The sequence below is a fragment of the Gracilinanus agilis genome, chromosome 2 (assembly GCF_016433145.1).
Source record: "Gracilinanus agilis isolate LMUSP501 chromosome 2, AgileGrace, whole genome shotgun sequence".
Lineage (NCBI taxonomy): Eukaryota > Metazoa > Chordata > Mammalia > Didelphimorphia > Didelphidae > Gracilinanus > Gracilinanus agilis.
In genome coordinates, this window is record NC_058131.1 from 78,038,528 (window position 1) to 78,063,142 (window position 24,615).

Below are 24,615 nucleotides of genomic sequence, written 5' to 3' on the forward strand. Positions count from 1 at the left end.
CTCTTCTCTTCTCTTCTCTTCTCTTCTCTTCTCTTCTCTTCTCTTCTCTTCTCTTCTTTCTAAACTCATTTTCCATCTTAGAATTAATATTATGTATTGGTTCCAAGGCAGAAGAGTGGTAAGGGTAGGCAGTGGTAGTTAAATGACTTGCCCAGGGTCACACAGCTAGGAAGTATCTTGAGTTCAGATTTGAACCCAGGACCTCTAGTCTTTAGGTCTGGCTCATAATCCATTGAGCCACCTAACTGCCCCACTCCAGGTATTTTCACTGGCTGCTCCTCATATCTAGAATACTCTCTCTCTTCATCTCCATCTTCTTAATTTCCTAGCTTCCTTCAAGCTTTAGCTAAAATTCCACCTTCTATCCTAATCCCTCTTAATGTTAGTGTCTTCCTTCTGTTGATTATCTTCAATTTATCTTGTCTAAATTTTGTTTATAAATAACTTTAATGTTGGCTTCCCCATTCATTTGTAAGCTCTTTGTGATCAGACTACATTTTTGCTTTTCCTTTTATCCACAGTACTTAACACAAGACCTGGTACATAGAAGGTACCTAATAAATGCTTGTTAGCTGTCAGTTGAAACTCTGATGTTGGGGATTTCATTCTCCCCTTCTAGAGCTTTCCTCCCTAGAACTAAATGGGGAAGGCATTGCTTTCATGGTTTTTTTTAACACTTACCTTCTGTCTTAGAATCAATACTAAGTATTGGTTCCAAGGCAGAAGTGTGGTAAGAGCTAGGCAATTGGGATCAAGTGACACCCAGGGTCACATAGCTTGGAAGTGTCTGAATTCAGATTTGAATCCAGGACTTCCCATCTCTTGGTCTGGTTCTGTATCCACTGAGCAGGTGACAGGTGTTCAGCTCTGAAGCAGCCATCTATTATTATTTTTTATTGCTATTATTGTTTCTATGATCAGGTAAATCCATATTACCCATACCCTCTAGGCCAGTAGTGTCAAACTCCAAACATAAATGCTCCCCATGGGCTGCATGTTGACTTAGAAAACCACATATTAACATTATCTATGTCTTATTAAATTTTTTATTAATTTTGTTAAATATTTCCCAGTTACATTTTAGTCTGTCTTGGGTTCACTTGGGTTTATGGCAGACCAAAGATGGGAAACACAGAACTGGAGGAAAGAAGTCTGTTTACTGCCTGAGAACCTTAGAGAACTTAGTACTTCTCTAACACACCCAACCAGCAGAGTAAAGGAAATAACTTCCAGGAAGAGCATAGTGCTTCCCTCCTCTGATTTTTCTGCTTTATTATGATCAGGTTGTTGGCCAGTAGTGCTGCCTTGAAGTTAAATTTTCACTATTTACCACACAGAGTTATAATAAAAAGTACTTTGTAAGCCTTGAAGTGCTGCAGAAATGTGTGATTTTTGCCTTTGAAGGTGTGTGTGTGGTATCCATTTGCATTTGAACTTTGCTTATTCTCATTTAGGGAGTATTAGAAGGGGACAAACAGCAAGAGAGAATATGGGGGATGAAAGTAAAAAGGGTATTTTCTACACATACATCGCTTTTGTGCATATCCAAACTAAGCAGGAAATTAAGACACATGGCAGAGGACTCCATGTAGACAATGAACTCTTCCAGATGCTTTTGTTTGCAGATGACATTATTCTGACTGAATCATGGCATAGTAGAAAGAGCACCATAGCTATCAACCTATAAAACTGGAATTCTGGGAAGGGTTTGGTCACCCTCATAGTATGAAGGATCCCACAGCATCATTGCTAAGCAGAAAACAGGTTGTAAAGCTTCAACTGGAACACAGGAATGAATTCTCCTATTTGGGGGCCATTTTGTGCTGAAAGGAGGCAGTTTTGGGAGGGACTTTTAAGGGAAGGAAGATCATCAAAGACAATTCAAGACAATCGACAAGATTTTCCTTGCCCACCAAATCTGTAAGATGGCTCAGTGGGGATAGATTAAAATGTGGGTGTAAAAATTATTAAAATCTTATTATGGACCAGGCACTTTGCTAAGGGGGAGAGCTACAAACACAAGTAAGCAAGATAGTTCCTGGTCTTAAGGAACTTACATTCTAAAAGTGGAAATTTAAAAAAATAAAAGGAGCTAGAGTCAGAAAGGGAATGGAGAGAGTATTGAGGAAGGGGAGGAGGCCAGGTTTGGAAATATCTAGGAAGTAGTATGGTAGCTTGATCTCAGGCAGGATAAGATGAAAGCTCACTGATCAGAGTCCAGAGTCCCAGGAACTAGGGTATGTAAGAAGCCAGTGAACAGATACCTGAGTTTATAGCCCTTACAAATGGCAGCCACAAGAAACAATCAAGTTGGCAGCCTTGCTAGAGGCAAGCCAGAGACTACTTTCCACATGTGAAACCCTTTGCCATCAAGGCCTCTTCTTGGAATAATCTTTTTAAGGTCATAAAATAAAATACATAGGATTATAAAAGAAACCAATTCCATGGAAATAGTTATCAAAGTATTTTTAAAAACATGTTGATTTTAACCACATAGCTGCAATTTATAAGCTCTCCTCCAACTAGAGTTTTCCATGTACATATTTAAGCCCATGATTCAGATACAATATATGAAACAGCCTAAGCACGTAGCCTTTTTACTCAGCACTTTTCATTCTACAAAGTACATATTCGGTGTGTGGATATTGAGGTTGGCCAGGGGGAAGTGTCACTAGCACAGCCTTTCTTGTTAGATTCAACTACAAAACAAATTTGTTTGGTGATGATCTATCAATATCCATCAAGGCAAAAAACAGGTTGATGCTTGGCAAAGAGGTTTGTTACTGTCATGGAGGATTCCAAATGGAGCAAGAAAGATGCCCTACAGATAGTGAGATCTTCTGGTGCTTCTGTTTGCTAATGCCATTGACTCTGGAGTATTAGAGAATCTGATCAGTTAGATCCATGATCACTTAAAACAGATTAGTTTTACTATCAACATAGCAAAAACCAAATGGATAAATACTGCCCATTACTAGTATTATGGCATGCAGCTGGATAGATGGTCTATTGAATTTTATTTCTCTTACTCTATTTCTTTGTCTGTCTTTATCAGTCTCTGTCTCTATTCCTCTGTCTCTGTTTCTCCCTATGTTTTTTTGTCTGTGTCCATCTCCTTCCCACCCTCTATCCCCGTCATGCATAAGAGGTTATATGAAAGACATCACTCAGGAAATGTAGGATTAGGAAAGGAAATCACTTGTTCATATACAGCAAGAGCAGAGACCAAATAGAATATAATACTGGAGGTATCCATTGAATGTTAGAAGACATGGGTTAAAGCCTTCAGCATGTTAGGTAGACCTAGACCCTTTATGGGAATACATAGATGAGAATCACAGGTGATGAAAAAGCATGGAGGAGATGGCATGTCATTAGATCCACTGATATTTTGATGTATCAGGATATTGGTTCAGGGCTGATGTTGATTCATCTGGAAGCTAAGAGACTGAGTTGGCAACAATCATTGGGGAAGTGTGGAAGGAGAGCTACTATGGAAAGAGTATTTTCTGATTTTATGTTACATTGAGATTAGAGAGTGAGAGATCATTACTTTGGGCTATGGGTTTATATGAAATAGTTTCTGCTATATTTGAAGGAAAATGAGTGAGTATGTTCCAATGTAGATGCAGAACTTGGGAGGCTCTAATTTCATAGTAGAACTGGGTATGAGAAATACCATTTGCTAGTGACATCTCTTCCCTGACCACCCTGAACATAAACACCCTGAATATATACTTAGTAGAAGGAGTCGTGCTAAAGAAAAAGGCTGCAAGCTTAGAGTCTGTCTCATATACTGTATCTGAATCATGGGCTTGTGAGCTCTTTGTTTTCTCATTTTTGTTTTGGGAATAGATTGCCTAATTGTGGGGAAGGGTTCAAGATAATTTTAATAGATAAAACATTTAAGTGCTTACTATGTGCCATGCACTGTCACAGGGTGAAACTAATATTAATACAGTAGGTGGCAGTAATAATAATAATTCTAGTAGCAGCTCGGATTTATATTTGGTCTTTGTAGCTTACAGAGTTCTTTCCTCACAACCACACAGGAAGTTATTATCCTTATTTTATAGATGAGAAAATTGAGCCCTAGGGAATATGGTGAAATGATGCTATGTACTAGTGTAGAAATTGGCTTGAAGTCTGGGATAGCTTTAAGTCTGAGGATCTCCCAGAGTAACATTGTTTTTAAACTCTCTGGATCTTTATCCCTGTTTTTTTCTCTCACTAAGTCCATTTTCTCACCACTTTTCCCATAAGTTTAATTTTTACTGACATGCTGAAGTTTCCATTTTTTCCCCTTCTCAGTCTTTGTCTGACAAATGAAATAACAGAACCACCAAATCTCAGAGGCTGTCTAGACTGGCCACTGCAAAAATCTTGGCTCCTCTTTGTAATAACCCAAACAAATGTTCATCCAATCTCTACTCAGAGACTACTAGTGATGGGGAATTCACCACCCCATACACCTGTTTTCACATTATGATTTTACCTTTGAACATTTCCTGCGGTTATAATGTAGAATGATCTTGACTGTCTGGCTCTGATAACAACTTCCTACAAAAATTACCCTGATCATGTGAATCTGGCAAATAACCCATGTGCTGTCTGGAAATAGTTATTGTCAAATGATTTTCTGCTGAAGTCTGATCATTTTTTTGAAGTGGGGAGGGGGAGAAAGTCTATGATCTGGTTTTAATCTGGGCAGTTGGAAGCCACACACACTTTTTTTTTGCTGATATTTAAAATTTTCTTTCATGACAAATTCAGTTCCTCACGTAACCATTTAGCCTCCCCACATGCCATCTAGAAATGATAGTACTGGCTTGACTGGAATGTTGCCAGACTAGAATTCCCTGACTCTAGGTGAGATAGAGTTAAGGGGAATGATGCTTAAATCCTGATGGATCTATGAAATCAAGAGTTTGGGCACAACTTCACTAGTCCTGAGCAGAGTCCTTCCACAAACACTGTCTATCTGGTGTAAATTGCATCTACGTCCTTCCACAAATTCCAATATTATAGGAGTTAGAGCTAGAAGAGACCTCAGAGATCATCTAATACAACCTCTTCATTTCACCATTGAGGAAACCGAGGTTCAGTGAGGGCAAAATGACCTGCCTAGAAATTACATGGGTAGAGACCTGAGATTCAGATCCAGGTCCTCTGTTCCTCAAAGTTGAAAGCTTTTACCATGATTTTGCTGTTACCTGTGTGTTGGACTCTGAACTCTACAATATTAGGGACCTCCCAGTAGTAATATCTGCAGTTCATGAAAACACTCAGATCCTACCCTGGAAATAAAGATATATGATACTTATTTTGCTTTCTAACAAAGGCTGACAAAGACATTAAACATTGAGCAGGTTTTGTACTTGAAGAGTGACAGATGCAAATATCTGAGCCCTTAGGAAAGTAACTGCACATGATGAGTTCCATTTCCTTTTCCAGAAAATCAGCACACTATCCATGCAAACTCATAGCACCATAGTTAGAGATTCCTACTTCTTGAAGGAAGCTATAAATCCTGTTACAGGTTCTATCTCTGTCTTTTTCTGTTTCTTTCCTTCATGCTAATGTAAAAATAGTTTCTTCCCTACATTATCTCTGTTTACTTGTGACTATCACCAAGACACACTTAGTCCTGTGCTGTCTTTCCTGGGGTAGGTTGGGCCCCCCAATATCCATGCTCTTGCAGTATAGTTGCTGTTAAAATATTTTCTTTTCTAAGATGGTCATCTCCATAACAACGTCTCCATCCCACATAGGCTTACACCTTCTGGTTTTTTCCCTATACCCAGCCCTGTTCAGTGGAAGAGAGATTGCCAACACCAGCCTAGCTGGGGGCACGCAACTCAATCAAGTACTGTCTTATGCATGAGGCTTTTCTAGATTCCCCTCGATAGGTAATGAATGCCCTCCTTTTCAAACTACCTTATATTTAACTACTTTGTACAATTTGTTACGGGTCAGACTGTCACTTCCATACTCAATAAACACAAGTACTTTCAGTTTCCACCTCTGTAAAAACGGGATAATAATAGCACCTACCTCCTAGAATTGTTGTAAGGATAAAATGAAATAATAATTGTAAAACTATGTCTAGAACATGATAAATTTCAGCTGTTATATTACTATTATCATTATTCTGCCTCCAAACTAATCCAAATTAAATTGTTTTGCATTAAAAACCCATCATAAAGTGGCTTTAATCTTCCTTTTTAAGGGTTACTATGCATTAATCACCTTCATATACTCTGTGGTTCAGCCATGTTGGTTGCCTTGCTGTTCTTTATACATGCCGCTCTATTTCCATCTCCAAGCCTTTGAACAAATCATCACAGAATCTTTAGACTTGATCCCTGCAGCTGATGGTGCCTTCCTCCAAATCATCTTGTATTTCATTTATATGCAAATCATATGCCTATGCATATATAGAGATAAAATATGCTATCATATTTTCATATATATTTGATATTTATATGTACACGTTCATATGAGTAGTTAGGTAGCGTCAGCCCTGGATCAGGAGGATCTGAGTTCAGATTTGGATTCAAACACTAGCTGTGTGACACTAGACAAGTCACTCAATCCTGTTTGCCTCAGTTTCCTCATCTATAAAATGAGCTGGAGAAGGAAAATGGCAAACCACTATGGTATCTTTGCCAAGAAAAGCCTAAATAGGGTCACAAAGAGTTGGATATGACTAACTGAAAAAAAAACACAATAGCATGCTTTCATATATATACATATATATTCTTTCACATATACTATCATAATTGTAACATATATAATTATATATGTATATGTATGCATATATATGTATACATGTAAACATGATTTCATATTGGATCCTAACCACCAGGACTATGCTGAAAAATGTTTAATAACCAGCTCTGTGAAAATTCCCAACATATTTTTAAGCTTAATCTACACTCTAACATTTTCCTGTCACTTTTTAAAATGCATTGTAAAAGTTCATATTCAACAATTTACAAATAATTTAAGATTTTGCAATACATTTTAAAATTAACAAAACAAATCCCAAATCCTGATTTGTGCTATTTTTTTTTATTTGTTAGGTATAATGCTCACACTTAAAGTTTAACGATTGACTGAATGAGCACACTATAACCACAGATTTCTTTACTTGCCTCCTGCCTCCAATATTCCTCCCTCTGTCTAATACCTTTTCACTTATAAATAAACCCTTATATGTGATCCTATGTGACCTTGGACTAGTCACTAAAAGTCTAGCTACTAGTTTGTCCCCTGTAAAGCAAAGGGCCTGGATTAGATGAACTATAAAGTTCTTTCTTCTTTTTCTTTCTATTCTTTTTTAAGTCCCCTTTCCAGCTCTAAAATTCTATGTTCTATGTTCTTAGATCCCTTCTAGGTTTAATATTTTATGTTTTATTTGCTAAGATCCCTTAAAGCTCCAACTTGCTCTTACTGGCAGTCAGGAAACCTTGGCATAATTTAGGATTTTGCAATACAATTTCTCATAGAACAAGGGTGGCCTGGGCTGCCTTCTATTTTGACAACTTTTTAATCAATTTGGGCTTGACCTGTGGTCTACGGCACACTCAGAAATAATCGTTAACACAAGGTGGCAAAGACCCAAAATCTGGTGAGAAAGTCACTGTTCTCTCTTATATTCTTGCCTTGGTTCCTTTGAAAGAGGCAAAATAAATGCAACAAGGATGTTCCTCTAGCCAAGGCTCAGAAAGCTGCAGAAGGCACTTGGAAATAAGGCTGGCCTGTTCTTTCAATGCCTTAGTTCCACATAACAAGAATATATGTTGCACATAAGAGAATATAGATTTGCCTAAAAGTCCTTTTGTATTTATGTTTTCCTGAAGTTGACTCAGATAGGAAGTTATTACTTAATTGAATACAAATAGTTCATCTCCTTTTCCACTGTCTAGCTTGGGGAAACAGCCTAGAAAATCCATCATAAAGTTATTCCTTATTTCTCTATGTGATTCTTTTCAATAGTCACTGCCAGTATTTTTATGCCCATTTTGTAGTGTCCAGATCAAGGAGGTAGGTGACTTTCCCAAGCTCAAATGGAAAGAAATTGGGGTCCCTAATGTACTGTTCATGGAACTGTGAACTGATCTAATCATTTTGGAGAGCAATTTGGAATTATGCCCAGAAAGATATAAAACTGTGTATACCCTTAGGTGCAGCAATACCATTATTGGATCTGTTTCCCAAGGAGATCAGAGAAAATCGAAAAGAGCCTACATATTCTAAAATATTTATACCGGCTCTCTTTATGGTGGCAGAGAACTGGAAATCAGGGGGTTGTCCATCCATTGGACAAATTATGATGTATGATTGTGGTGGAATATTTTTGTGCCATAGAAATGATGCAGGTTAATTAAGAAAAAAACTTGGAAAGATCTACATGAGATAATGAAACCAGTAGAACCAATTGAACATTATATGCAGCTACAGATTTAATATTTGAAAAATAACTTATGAATTTTCACTTCTAGAGAATGAGCTGAAAAATTGAAATGTGAAACATATAATCTATCTATCCATCTATCTATCTATCTATCTATCTATCTATCTATCTATCTATCTATCTATCTATCTATCTGCCAAATGTTGCTTTCTATGATGCAGGAAGGAGAAAAAGGAGCTGAGATACCTGGAAAGAAATTCTATTAAAATCAAAAAAAATGTTTAATCTTAAAAATTAAAAATAAAATTAATTTATAAAGATCACTTGATAAGCCAATAAATACTTAAAGGATTAAAAAAAATTGTCAGAGCTAGGCCTACCATCACATTGCTTGTAAAAGGCAGAGTTATAGTTCAGACTTGCATCCTCAGACTCTAGATGCAGTTGTTTTCCCTTTAGTAAACCCCTAACCCCCATCATTGATGCCACTTAATCCTACTTAATCCTCATAAAGTAACATGAGAAATCAGTACAGCTTGGTAGTTTAGTAGCAAGAGCACTGGACTTGGAGTCTGAACGACCTGAGTTCAAACTTTACCTTACACACGTAATATCTGTGTCATTGTTGACAAGCCTTTTAACTTCTATCTGTCTCAGTTTCCTCAGTTGTAGAATGGGGATTAGGAAATGCAGCTACTTCATTTAGTTGCTGTAAGTCTCAAATAAAATGTGTTTAAGTTAAAGCACTTTGCAAACCTTAAAAGGCTATAGTAATGCCAGATATCATCATCATCATCATTATTAAAGATGTGAGTTTCTCATCCAATTGTATTATGAGCATAGAGGGGAATCCCCAAAGCAGGAGGCACCATATTTCTCTCAAGGTCAGTCTATGAATACAACTCAGACTGTGCTTCTCTCTGTAGCAGAAAATTGGTTTGGAAAGCTGAGATGATCTAGGCAATTAAGTAATCATCTAGATAATCATGAAAGAGGGCATTTGAGTAGTCCTGGCCTGCCAATTACTACCTGTGCAACCTTGGGCATATCCCCTAACCTTTCTGAGCCTCAGTTTACTCATCTATAAAATTGGGAGAATACTTCACAGAGTCGTTTTGAGAAAGGGCTTAGCAAACTTTAAGATAATATATATGTATATACATATATATGTATATATATATGACATATATAAAACTATGTTATAAATCTCTGATTTTTTGGTGCAGGCTTAGCTCCTAGAGTTTCCTTTTCAAAAATGGCAGTGTTTGTTGTGTTAAAAGAAATAAACAAAAAAATGGTTGCTCCCACCAGTTCTAGCCTCTGAACACCCAAGTCAGTTTGGGAGACTGAGGTGGAGACCAAGCCTCACTCATATGAAAAAGAGCTATCTTTTTTGTCTTGTAAGAAATGGCCTCCAGGACGGTGGACCCTAGTGTCAAGAATGAGGAGAACAACAATCCACCTCCTTGATCATGACATGTAGAGTCCAATTCTTGGTGCCATATTGTACGAGAGATATTGACAAGGCCAGAAGGTGGCCAAGTTGGGAGGAAAACAGTCATGGTGCATGAAGCTCTATTAATCCACTGTTAAGTAGAGAGAAAAGTAAACATGGTAGCTAAATTCAAGTATTTTCAGAGGCGGTGCTTGGAAGAGGATTTACATGTGTCTCCAACCTAGAGAATCAAAATAAGAGTAAATGGATGAAAGTCATCGGGAGTACCATTTCTGCCCAATATAAAGAAAAGCTTTCTATCAGTTAGATCTGTCTAAAAATAGAATTGGGTAGTTCAGGACATAGTGGAAGCCCCAATAATGAAGTCATCTAACTTAGAAATGGTGTAGCGAGGATTCTTGTTTAAGTATTAATGCAGTATAATAGAAAAATAATTAGATTTAACTTTAGGATCTTGGATCAGATCTCTCCTCTGATACTTACCAGCTGTATGGCAAGATACTTCACCTCTTCAGTCTTATTTTCTTGATTAGTCAAATGATGAAAATTACCTTTGCATATTCTGCCTCATAGAGCTATTGGAAAGAAAGCACTTTGTGAACCTTAAAGCTACAGAGAAACGGGAACTATGAATCTCCTGTCTGTCTCCTCTAAGCTTTTCCTTCTTCTAAACAACAATTTTCTTTCTCTCATTAATTTAAGGCCTGTCTAGACAATGTTTCAAGAAGTCGCATACTCATGCTTCTCTCCATTCAGAAGAGATCCTTACAGTGTCTCCTATTTTATTAAATCACAGTGAATACTTGTTACTGACTTGCTCACAGTAGAAGCTTAATAATGGTTGTTGAATTGAATTGGAGCAGTAGAACCAAAAGGATCTGGGTTCAAATTTTGACTTTGCCAACTTATTATCTGTATGACAGGGATCCAATCACTTCATATCATTGGACTTCCATTTGCTCATCTATAAAATGAGGGATGATTTTTCTGTCTTTAAAATTCTTTCCACTATTGGATCCTATGATCTCTGCCATCCCTTCCAACTCTATGACTCCTGCGATTTCTCTGGAGTAATTGATTAGATGAGGTGAACTTATAATGGAGAGAGTACTGGATGGGGTGCTGGAAACTACTTTTCATTTCTGGTCTGTAAAAGTGGAATTAGAGGGAGGCAGCCCTCCCCCCTAATTCCACTCTTACAGGGCTCCCCCTTCCCCAGTGGAGATTTTAAAATGGAAAACAGTCAACATTTCTGTCCATCAGTGCGATTACTGAATGAGTGGAATCTTACCTCCTCACATCTGTAATAGCTGGTTATATAGCTCTGTTCTAACTCCAGGCAGCTGTCTAAAAAATGCATGCTAACGTGCCCAGGGACTGGTCAGGAGAGAGGAAGTAGCCTGATACAACCTCACACCACTTCAAAAACAACCTAAAGCACATGTCTCTTTGAAAATAGTTTTATTTATGTATTCTTTTTTACATCACCTGCACTTCCAAACAAGTCCCTTCCCCTCACAGAGAGCTATAAACAAGAACAAAAAAGAAGGAAAAAAATCAGTACAGTCAAATTAACCAATAGGTTGGGGAAAGCCTGATATTAAATGTATATAAGAATATTAGAAAAATATGACATACTTATAAAAACATATATACATATACACATATTTTCCTGTTTCTGCCTACTTTACTTTGCATCAGTTCATGGAAATCTTTCCCTATAGATCTGTATTTATCATATTCATAATTCCTTTGAGCCCACTAATATTCCATTACTTTCAGGTACCACCATTTGTTTAGCCTTCCTCCCACTGAGTATCCATTTTGTTTCCATTTTTTTACAACTTGTACTTACTATATGGCCTTGTACAAATCACTTAACCTCTATTTGTCTCTAAAATGGGGATAATAATAACACTTACCTCCCAGGATTGTTGTGAGGATCAAATAAGATAATGATTGTGAAGGTCTTAGCATAATGCCTGATACATAGTAAACTCTATATAAATGTTAGTTATTGGAGATCTTTACTGTTACTCATTGGAGTGGCAGGATGACCACATGTTAGGTATATTGAAGAAAAGAATCTTGTTCGTACAAGTTGGTTAGATTGGATGGTCTCTGGGCTTCCTTCCAATTCTGTGATTCTCTAATATAGGTTCTGGGGATAATGCTTTTATTTTTTTTAATGGGGATAATGCTTTAGTGGTTCTCTTATCTCATCTGTGTGGGCACTCTCTCTACAGACATAGATTGTGGGTCAGACTTTTCTTCCTATTTCTATTTTTGGTCTATGTTTTTTCACCTATCCTCTATAGCTAAAGTTCTTAACCTGGAGTCTGTGACCTTAAACAAATTGATTACCAGATTTCAATATAATTTGTTTTCTTTGTAATTATAATATTTTATTAATTTGAAAACATTATTCAGAGAAGGGGTCCATAGGCATCACCAGATGACTAGAGAAGTCCACGACACAAAAGAAGGCAAAGAATCCTTGTTCTCTAGAGACTCTACCCAATATGGTAAAAGCTTCCCTTGGGTTCTCTTGATATTTTATGCATGCAAGTACATCCCTCAGGTTGTCTGCACATCTAATGAGTTATGTGCAAGGCCCATCTCCTCTCCTAGTCACCTATGTTCCTTTGTGAGGTCTTTTAGATCATGTCTTGTGTACATGCTATTAGTGACAACACATAGTCACTTACCTGCTTCCATTGGGCTTCAAGCCACCTGCAAGATGCTGTGAGTGCAAAGAGGAAAAACAGCAAGTCTTGTCCTCAAGGGAACTTGTAATATGGTAGAGGGGGTGGATATTATACAAACTATACAATTTAATATGATACAGGGAAGGAATGGAGGAGAGAAAAGGAGACATCCAGGAAAGATGCTCTAAGAAACCTAGAGGAGGAGAAGAGAATAAACATTTGTAGCACTTTCTGTTTGCCCGTCATATTGCTTTACAGTTATCTCCTTTGATCCTCACAACAACTCTGGTATATGAGTGCTATTATTATCTCCTTTTCACAATTGAGGAAACTGAGGCAGAGTAACTTGCCAAGCCTCACCCAGGGAATAAGTATCTGATACCAGATTTGAATTCAGGTGTTCTTGACTCTAATCTCAGCATTTGATTCACTGTGCCCACTAGCTGTCTTTAGATATTACTTTTAGTTGTGATGTCTAGGAAAGGTTTCATTGAGGAGAGATTCTTTTATAGGTGGAGTAGAATTTGGAGACAGAATCTGAGTTCATTACCTGGCTCTTCAGCTTATTTCCTATATGACATTAGGTAAATCACTTCTTTCTGTGCCTCAGGTTCTACATAAAATAATGAGGCTGGGCCAGATTCTCTCTGGAGTCCTTTTCAGTTCTAAATCCAACAGGTCTTTGGATTATTCCTTTCATGTCTCTAGAGTACCAATTGTGTCTCTGGACTCTCCATTTCTTATCTTTCACTCTTTATTACACGAATCATCCACACATGGGTCTGTTTAACATATGGCATCTTGCTTACACCTATCATGCATCTTTCCTTTCAATGGTATGGCTAATCATGGAATCTAGGAGCAAAAAGGGAAGATGAATAAAGGAGGGAAGGGGGAAAGAAAAATGGATGTGGGGAAGGAGAGAGGTCAGTGTCAGAGACTCAGGTGTAATAAGGAGGGGGGGAGAGCATGGGTTTGAGGAGGCAAAATGGAGGAAATGGGACAGTGTCCAAAAGATCAGGGTTAAACAGGCAGAGGACAAGTTTGATATGAAAGAAGAAGAAAAAAAAAAGAAATAGAAGCTATTCAGAGACAAATGCTGGGAATTAGAATAAATTCTGTCAGAACTGCTCCCTTTTCTGATTTTATCTTTTTTCTTTGTGATGCCACCATTGACTCAAACCTCTCATATTAAAACTTGGGTGTAGCCTTACCTTTTTCTTCTCTCTCATCTCGAGTGTCTAGTCAAAGGTTCTGTCAACCCTCATGTCCTCAATATTTTTGTCATCTGTTCCAATCCCTCTACTCTGTTCCTCCCACCTAGTACCATCCTTCTTCTATGATTATTATTGTTTTCAATAAAGTTCAGACTTCTTTGCCTGCCATCCAGAGTCTTCCACAGGCTCATACTGACTTGCTTTTCCAGAGAAACTGGAGAACTCTGTGCCTTTCCATTCTTTAAAGCTGAACTCAAATGTCATCTTCCTAAAGAAATCATTCCCCAGTTCACTTAGATGTCAAGTAGATGTCATATTTTTTGAGCTTTTAAAAATCATGTAATATACATTATGGATTTTGTCCTATCCCACTAGAAGACTTTGAGCACTAGGAGAGCAGTTATCTACACTGAATGTTTTATATTATCTTATGTTATGTAAACAAAACATCTAAAGAATATTTCTTGGTCCCAGCACTGTGCATTATACCCAGTAGCAGTTTAGTGAGCATTTATTGAATTGGATTTCATAAAACTTAAAATACCAAAGTAATGTTATTCATTAGTGTTATTCCTATCATTATTGATTGATTTGACTATTAAGTGGCTCATTGCTAGAATGCTAAATATTTGTGGTCTAATGAAAGGAATATAGACTAGAAGTGCTGTGTCTGCTGCTGATTGACTATGTGACCTTGGGCAAATCACTTCCCCTCCTTTAGGCCTCCGATTCCTCATTTATAAAATGAGCTGGTTAGATCATCAGATGATCTCGAAGGTCCCTTCCAGGTCTGTCATTCCATGCCTATATTTTAATGTCTCTTCCAGCTCTTTCTGTGTTCGAAGAGGCCTTACAGCTCTGATATTTTATGGCCTGTGATTCTCTGGGGCACTTTGGGTCCCTTCATCCCGTGCATGTCGACATGTGGAGAGGACTGTTAATAGCTGGCCCATCCCTATAGACTGCAGTAATCCAGGGAGGAAAGCTGTTTATATACTCCCAGATGAAGTTTATTGAAAGGCTGGTTTTCATTAAATTCTGGCATCCCCCAATTTGTTACTTGTGGTTAGTAATTGACAGTATAGCTAGGCACACATATTAACCTTTAGCTGATTGTGACTCACCTTTATCCCAAATGACATCCTTTGAAATCATAGAAATCTGAAGGGCCTAGAGAAAAGAGAAAAGAGGGAGAGAAATCTTTGGGTCACCTAAATGGAAGGAGAACTAACTACTTGCACGATTAAAAAAAATTCTTATTCATTTATTCACTAACTTAGGATTCTAAAGTTATTTAAATTCAAAACTTATTTAAATTTAAAATAAATAATTTATTTTACAGTTTCTTTGTACCATGAACTGTGCTAGGTACTAGGGTTGCAAAGAGAAAACAAGATAATCTCTGTCTCTGAAGAATTTACATGCTATTGGGATTTCCACTAAATAATTTATGAGTTTCTTTTAATTTGATCTCAGAGCCCATTCTTAGGTTATGGCAGAATGAGAGAAGTAGGGAAAAAAAGGGTGTTATACTAATATTTTATTTAATGTTTTAGCAACTGGTATCCATTGGAGATAGTGGACCGTATTTTTCTTTCTCTGTGTTGTCTCTCCCTGGTTCAGGTATTCAAGTCATATTTGTTTCATAGAATTAGTTTGGTCAGATCTCTTTCATTACTATTTTTGCAAATAATTTATGTGGTACTTTAATTAATTATTTAAATGTTAGAATTCTCTATTAAATCTATGTAGTATTATGGTTCTCTTTTTGGAGTTAATTCATAGTTTGTTCAGTTTATTTTTATGAAATTAATTTAAGTTGTCTTTTATATTCTATTAACCAAAGTATCTTATATTTTCCTGTTAACCAATATTTAATATTCTGTTAACCAAAGTATCTTATATTTTTGTAAATATCCATTGATTCTTTTATCAATTTTATTGGCATATACATGGGAAAAATAACTTCTGATAGTTTCCTTTATTTCATCTTTAATTGTTATAATGCTCCTTTTTCACTTTTCATACTAAGTAATTTTTTCTTTCTCATTTAAAAACCACATTAAGTAACTTTTATTCATTTTTTAAAAAAGAAGAGTTTCTAATTTTACCAATTCCATTTTTTCTTTTTAACTTTGTTAATTTCTCCTTTGATTTTCAGAATTTCTAATTTACTTGGGTTTTTTGATTTGTTACTTTTCTTTTTTTAGTTGAATACTGGTTTATTGACCTGTTCTTTCCCTTTTAATGTTGAAAGCATTTGTATATATATACATTTTTTTCCAGAAAGTGAATATTATGGAAGGAAGGAGCGGCAGATTGGAAATTAGGTTAGAGTTGTTTCCTGACCAAACTGGGACCTGTTGATTCTACCACAAATCTGTGGCTCGTGGTCTTAGGAGCTATGTGCATTAGATTGCCTGTGGTAGGATGCTGGATGCTTCTGAGCTCTTTGTTGTAGCAATACACATCTTGAAAAGACTCAGATGATTTCATTTAGATATACAAAGCTGAACAAGATTTGATTTCTCAGCTTTATGGGGTGCTTGCTCATTGTTTCAGGACATGCAGAGGATGTGTGTGCTCAGCTGTCACCAGAGATATAAGGTCATATCTTCACATACCAACAGTTAACACCCACCTCTCTCCAATCACTACCACACTGATGATACAAGCACTGAAGTCCCAGGATCAAGTACAAGCCTTATGCCTTCCCAACCTGTTCTGGTCTTTCTCAAATCTCCTATGCTCTCACTTCATTAACTCTCATTTAATATTTCTCTCACACAAGGTAACATACTGCATCCACTAAACACCTCAAAAATAATGACTTGTTTCTGTATCTGCGAAACCACTTATACATCAGCCCGTTTTTCCTACTTTTGGATGCCTTGATGTACCCCTGTGGAATGCAATATGATGGATTGACTCCCATCACCTGCTTCCTATCACAGGGAGAGTGATGGAGAGAGTCCTAGTCTACATGGACCAGGACAACTGATCCTGAGCCTTTCTCCTCTATTGCATGGCTCTGAAGTGTTCCTAGACTCTTTACATGGTGGTGAGGTATCTTAGGGAAGAATCAATTATAAGACTCACCTACTTACTTCCCGTATTGGCCTCATTTACCTCTTCTATAAAATGAGGAGGGAGTGGATTAGATGATTTCTAAAGTCTTTTCAAACCCTCAATCTCTGACACTATGTAGGTATAGTATTAAGGTGGAAATTGTTTCATTATTCCACCCAGTTTCCATTCTCCTTGTTGCCAGATCTGGAGTGATAGCTGAAGGTTGGCCATGATGGGAGAAAAAGAGACACACTTCTGTTGTGGGTTGTATATGACATCATATCAATCTTCAACCTCTTTTCAAGTTGTCCCCCATATCTGAAATGTTCTCCCTACTCACATCCATCTCTTAGAATTCATAGCTCACTTCACAAGGCTCCATTCCAGTGCCTGTTCCTGTACTGATCCTTTTCTGAGACTCCTCATTTGTTGATGGTTCTCCTTTTGCTCCCATTACTTTATTTTTGCTTTGTGCATATTTTTGTTTACCTATATATACACCCTTTGTATCTTTCCAGTAGACAATAAACTTCTCGAGGAAGGGGAATGTTTAGTTTATTTTTTTCCCCTTAACATCTTGTACAATGTCTAGCAAATTGTTGTTTAGTTGTTTTCATTCATGTCTGACACTCTGTTACCCCCTATTGGAGTTTTCAAGCGGCAGAGATACTGAAGTGATTTGCCATTTCCTTTTCCAATTCATTTTTATGACCTTTTTATGATCTTTTTTGATGATGATGATTTTTGATGATCCATCTCATTTTTATGGATGAGGAAAATGAGACAAATGGGGTAAGTGACTTGCCCACTATCAGTGCTAGTAAGTATCTGAGGTTGGGTTTGAATTCAGATCTTCCTAACTTTAGACCTAGCACTCTATCTACTGTACCACCTAGCTGCCCATAGTAAATAGTAAGTGCTTAATGCTTGTTGGATTAAATAATCTGCTTTGATATTTTAGGCCTAGTAAATTACCTGTTTATTTCCAATCTTGGCTTGCATCTTTCTGGAATCTGCATGGCTCAGGTTATCTCATTTTCAAGTTTATGATCCATCCCAGTTCCTCATGTGCCTATTTTAGGTAAATAGAAATAGCCACATTAATGCTCTGCATCAACATCCTCTTCCTGAGCCAACACCTCTGCCAGGGATGATCACAGTGATGCAGAGGGCAACTGGGAAAGGTCTTCTGTAGAAGATGGGATTTTAATTGTCTTAAAGGAAGCTAGGGAAGCCTGGTGGTGGAGATGAGCAGAGAGAATTCCAGGCATGGTGAACAGCCAGTAAAAATACATTGAGTCAGGAGCTGGAGTATCTTGTGCAAGCTCTGACTCAGTGTATATTCTGAATGCCCTAAAAGACCACACTCTATGACACCTGGGCATTTATTTCTATTATAAGTTATATCTCCTACACAAAAGTTCTTCCCTGATGTTTCCTTAGAATATGGAGGTGACAATAAATGTTTTATCTATCCAGTCTTAGAAATTCTTGAAGGTAGTTACCATGTCCTATCTAAGTTTTCCTATTTCTAGGCTAAACACTTCCAGTTATTTTGAATGATCAGAAGGTCTAGTTTCTAAACTCTTTGTCTTCCTGTCTTGGTAATGCTTTTCTTAAAAAGTGAAGTCCAAAAATAAACAAAATTCTCTAGCTGTGGTTTAAACAAGACAGGATAGTAAAATAAATACATTTTCTTCTGAGCACTTTTCCTTTTTTTTTTAAAGTGTCCAAAGATATCATTTACATTTTTTGTCCATTAAGGATTGCCATTATCTCATACTGATTCCGTAACTCACAAAGACCATCATATCTTTTTTCACTATAAACTGTAAAAAATTTCATAGGCACTAAAGTTGTTTGTTGAATTGAATTCCAGTGGCATTTTCTTGCAGTCTATATTTGTGCAGGACCTCAAATTATTATCTACTGAATACATCCTTTTTAGAACCTGGTTTCAAATCTCAGTCCATAGGACATTGAGAAAATCCCTTCCATTCCTTTGGCTTCAGTTTCCTTCTCTGTAAAATGAAAGAATTGGATTAGATTATCTCTAAGAACCCTTAACCTCTAGATTCTATTAAGTGATACTAAATGACTTTCCTCAGCTTTGGAAGTACAATAGCTTTTTTGTTTGTTTGTTTGTTTTTTTATCCTTTCATCAGCAGTGATCATCCAGAGAGGTGTCAGAGAGTCTCTACTCTGCTCCTCTTCTCCCTTTCCTTCCTCCCCACTCTTTATTTCCTTTCCCCAAATTAAAAACCATGCTTAGATTTCACAAAGAAAGAGTATGCCAGTAGGACCTCCTTCTGGGCTTTACTCTTCAATTCAACTTTTGAGCCCTGCAAATAATTATGGAATTAAAGTTACAAGGGCCTCTGGTAGGATGGAGGAAGTGGGGCAATAGACTGAAGAGTGTGGAAACCACTTAGAGAGGCAGAGCCCTTACCCTGGAGAGAAGCTGAGAAGTTCTGGGTTAAGTGAGACTGTCCAATGTGGAAAGAATTAGTGATCACCCCTCTGTTTTTAACTAGGGACTCCGACATCTGGCAGTGATTTTATTAATGTGTTACTTTTCAGGTCTGGAATATCAGCATAAAATGTATAATGTTTTTCTCAATAAACTTCAAAACTCAATAAACCCCCATGACAACATGTTCCAAAATATCATAGAATAAAAGATGGAAGAGACCTGAGGGTGCACTAATTTAGAAGACAGGATCTGGATCTGAAACCCTGTGCTGCAACTTAATAATCTTATCACTTTGGACAAATACTTCCCCTCTGCAGACCTTAGTTTGCTAAGGTCAAGAAGCATTTATTATAATATGTCAGGCACTGTGCTAAGTGCTGGGGATTACAAAGAAAGGCAAAAATAATTTCCTCATCGGAAAAACAAAAAGGCGAAACAATGGTTTCCAATATCCCTTCTAGCTATAAAAGTCTATTCAGTGGCCTCTGAGGAATCACTGTTGTATAAAAGGAACATTATTGAGTTTGACCCCCTTCATTTTATAGAAGAGGAAACTAGAGCCCAGGGAAGGGGAAAGGACTTGCTCTGGAACACCCAGGTGGTTACAGTAGGCAGAGCTAGTGTCCAAACTCAAATTTTCTAACTCCTGCTCTTGGTTGCTGCCTCTCCTGAATTCAGGAGGGTGTTAGAACCACCCTTGAGTTGTTTGATAAATTTTCAATGTGAGCACTTAGAATGAGCAAATATTATAAATTGGGGCTTAATTTATTAACTGTCCAGACTTAAGAAAATATTAATATTGTAGATTAAATTTAAAAGTGTGTCAGAGGTACTTAGCTAAGCTACTCCTTCACCAGGACACCCTACCTCTAACCCAACTTGAATGCAAATGGTAGGTAGAGAATGGATAGAGAGATGCAATGTGGTATAATGGGAAGAACTCTGGGAATGAAGTAAGGGGACCTGGGTTTGAATCCCAGCTTTGCTACCAATTTATTGCATGACATGGGGCCAATAATTTCTTTCTGGACATAATTGTGAGGGACTTATACTATGGTTGTGAAGGCTATTCTATAGGCTCTTTCAAGTCCCTTTGATCTCCACATTCTATAATTCTATGATTCTATGGTAAGACTTCACAATTCAGGCATGATATGAGATTCCCCCAATAAGACATTTTTCAATGAAATAAACACACTCAATTTTCTCTCTAGAATCACCCCATGTCTTACATATCCTGAGTCTGGCCTTTTCAAAGCTTTAAAGCATCACACAACTAGATTGTTATCATCATAACAAGTGGGCATTACTTCATTCATTCTACTTGTGTCTCCAGGGTTTAGGACATTGACTGGCACATAGCAGAGACTTAACAATAAATATTTGTTGATTGATCACCATCATCACCGTGTTCTTCATACATCCTGGCAGGGATGAAAGAAGTAGTATGTGTAATGGAAAGAACATTGGATATGAAGTCACAGAACTCATCTAGTCCTGGCCCTGATACTTCCTACCTGTGTGACATCAGGGAAATCATGACCCTTCTCTGAGGCTCCATTTTCTCCTCCATAATCGATGAGTGAGAATTCTTCTACTATTCTTATTTTCCAAAACTGTAGGGAGGGAATCAGCTCAGGAAGTGAAAAGTACCACAGAAAGGTGAACTTTTAAAATCTTACTACTCTAGTGGATCAATGGAAACTCGCTTCTCAAAATATAGATCCTAGTCCATCTGTCCAATATGCAAACTGTCCTTCTGTTATCCCTTGCTCTCTCTACATGAGGGAGGGAACATAAGAGGAGAGGGGAGAGGCTTTTACTCAGTCACATACATTGTATATACAAAACAGCACCCTACAAATAGAAGCTTTAATTATCATTATCTTTTACAAGTGCTATTGTTAGCTGAGATAATTTGGAGTCTTATGGCTTAGCACAGTGCCTGAAACATAGTAGGTGCTTGATAATAAGAGAAAACTTTATAAAACATTTATAGAAAATTTTAAGGTTTGCAAAGCACTTTCCCAATATTCTCTTACTGACCCTCAAAACAACCCTGAAAGGTAGATGCTATTATTATCTCCAGTTTACATATAGGGAAACTGAGGCACAGGGCGTTTTAAAAAAATCACTTGCCCAGGGTCACAGAGCAAGTAAGTGTCTGAGGTCAGATTGGAGCTCACGATCTTCTAACTTCAAGTCAAAATGCTTGTTGAATAAAGAGCAGGCTCCAGGGTCAAAAAGATTTGAGCTCAAGTTCTTTCTCTGATATCTTTTTATACTGTAACCCTGGGCAAATGACTTAACCTCCCAGTGTTCCAGGTAACTCTGTACGTAGGAGTATAATGATCTGCATTGGAAGAGAGGATTTACCTGCCAGGAGTTCTATATGCCAAATTGTAGTCTACTTGCTTATATATATATTTGTATACATATATATATTTGTATACATATATATATATGTATACAAATATCCCTTCCACATCATGAGGGTGCGGCATCTCCATCATCTGGAAAATCCAAGGAAAATATTTTGGCCCTCCCTTTGTACCAAAGAAGACGGCTGACTTGTCTTGTTTTTCCTTTATGGGGTGTTTACAGTACCCTTTTCTAAAATTTGGGCTAAGTATTTAGTCACAGACTAAATCATTTCTAAACTTTTTCTGTGTCATCCGTGGCTTTTGCAAAACTTCCCCAAAGTTCTCATTTAATTTCTTATACTCACTTGAGATATATAGAAACCAAAATGGGGAAAGTTGCAAAGTAGAAGGTATAACAGTATACATAGAATTATTACAACTGTCCTCATAGAGACAAAATACAAAACAGAACAGGGCAAATGCTTAAATATTTGTTGAATGGGTGATTTATGTGAATGTCTATATATGAGAGATTTGGATTATATTGAATCTGGGACAAGTTCAAATAGAGAAAATAATACATTTTATGGATAAGTCAAATGGTGAAGAAATAGCCTTTATTTGCATTTTTATTTGCTTTTTTTTATTTTAGTCAGGTCTAATCAGGACCCAAGAAAATGAGTTCCTCATCTCTCCATTGCCAGTGCTGCTAGCCCAGGAACACAACTATACCTCCCCCACAGGCCATCATCCTCATGTGCTATACAAAAGAACAGCAGAGGAGAAAATACAGCGGTATCAGGGCTTTCCCGGATCCAGTCTACATTTACCTGCTCATCCCCAAAGTCAGAGCCCCCAGGAGCCTCCAAGGCCAGAGAAGCCTTCCCGGCATCGAAGGTTGCAAAAGCAGCACTTTTGTGGAAGGCGCAAGAAATGTATGTAAGGGAACATTCTCTTGTTCTAGCTTTAAATGTGGACCCTGCGCAGACGTGTCTGTGTTTGCTTAAGGGCAGACAGAAGTGCTGACATGACTGGGAGTGGGGCTGCTTGGTTAAAATGGGTCTAATGCCACTCAAGGGAATCCATTAGAAATCGGGACTGAAATGCAATAAATACAACTGTATGACAAACATTTATCAAGTATCTACTGTCTAAAAAGCACTAGGTCATGCTTGAGGGAAGATAGAAAATTTAGTTAAAATGTAATGCACAGTCCCTGTGCTAATGAAGTTCACTACCTACTAAGAAAATAACATGTGACTACAGATATGATAACATAAAATATTATGTAATTAGCCTCATTAAAGAAATTCAAAACAAAGTGCTTTCAGTAGTTTCAGGGGAAAGGCTATTATTGACAGTGAAGGCTTCAGACCAAAAGTATAGGAACAAAACCAAAACCTGGTCCTCTTGGGGAAAAATCTGAGTAATCATTTTTAAATTTATTGATATTTTTCTTTGGAACAACTATAATCTTGGACAAGTTGTTTCTCCTTTCTGTCTCAGTTTCCCACTTTTTAAAATGAATTTGTTGGACAAATTATGAGAAAATAGTGGAGTTGTGTTCATTATCTTCAAAAAATTGAAGTTTGGGCAGGCAAGCAGTCAACAAATGCCTACTGTGTGCTGGGGACTGTGCTAAGCACTGAAGAATACAAAAAGAGAGAAAAAACCATACCTGCTTTCAATGAACACACACCTAATGAGAAGGACAAAAAGCAAACAGAGATGACCAAATAAATTGTATAGAATCAAAAGAAAATAATTAAAAGAAGAAAGGCACTAGAATTAAAAGGAGCTAGTAAAAGCTTCCTATAAAAGATGAGCTTTGGGTTGAGACTTTAAGGAAGCCAGGGAAGCTAGTTAAGGAAGGAGAGTATGTCAGGCATAGGAACAGTCAGAGAAAATTCCTAGAGTTCAAAGACCAAGTGTCTTGCTTGTGAAACAGTCAGAAAGTCAGTGTCACTGGATTGAAGAATACCTGGCAGAGAGTAATGTAAGGAGATGGGGAAAGGTAATAGGGGGCTAGATTTTGAAGGGCTTTGAATGCCAAAGAGAAGATTTTATATTTACAGCAGCCAATTTACCAAGTATCTATTGTGCAGGGTCTTCTGCTAGTTGCTGAGGGAGAAATAAAATTCAGATGGCATGATCTCTAACCTCATGGAGCTTATGTCTACTGCTCGAATACAGCAAAACACAAATAACCCTGGCTGACGTTGTATGATAAGGATCGTTATAGCTATCCAAGACAAAGCTAAGGTCTGAAATGTTCATTGGGATGAAAAAAATCTTTCTAGAGGAGATTATATTTGATTTGGATTTTTTAATGAATAAGAGGTAATTCAATAGGCAAAAAAGGGGAGAGAGGAGGAATACCACAGGCTTTAGGAACAATATGAGTATAGGTATGCATGCCTTAAAAAAAAGTTTAGAATATGACTATACATCCAATTTACCTGGAGCATAGAGATCATAAAGGGATGTAATTATAAGATGACAGAAAATATTAAGTAGTGCCAAGTTGTAGAAGAACTTGAATGTTGGGCAAAGGAGTTTGAACTTTATTCTGTAGGCAGCAGGGAGCCATTGAAAGATTTTTGAGCAACAGAATGGCACAACCAAATCTCTATAAAAGAAGGATTATTCTGATATTGGTCTGAAGGACAGATTGGAGAGAAGTGAGAAATCATATAAAGAGGCTATTATAGTAGTTGAGGCAGATAAGGAAGGGAAAGCTGGAAAAAGATATTGTGGAGATGAAATTGATAGGATCAGGTAAATGACTGCACATGAGAGTCAAAGAAGGAAGAGTTGGGATTAATGTCAAGGTATTGAACATGGGGAACTAGTTTTCATTGGTACCACATGGAGAAAAAGTGAAGTCATAAAGACGAGCAGGTTTAAGGG

General features: G+C 37.3%; 1 protein-coding gene across 1 annotated transcript in view; it reads left to right on the forward strand.

Moving 5' to 3' along the window:
- ADAMTS18 (ADAM metallopeptidase with thrombospondin type 1 motif 18) overlaps positions 1 to 24,615 on the forward strand; it is a 193,955-nt gene that overhangs the window by 46,066 nt on the left and 123,274 nt on the right. Inside the window, exon 5 of the mRNA XM_044659455.1 lies at positions 22,358 to 22,640. Within this exon, the coding sequence (XP_044515390.1) occupies positions 22,358 to 22,640 (283 nt within the window). The remainder of the gene's footprint in view (positions 1 to 22,357; positions 22,641 to 24,615) is intronic.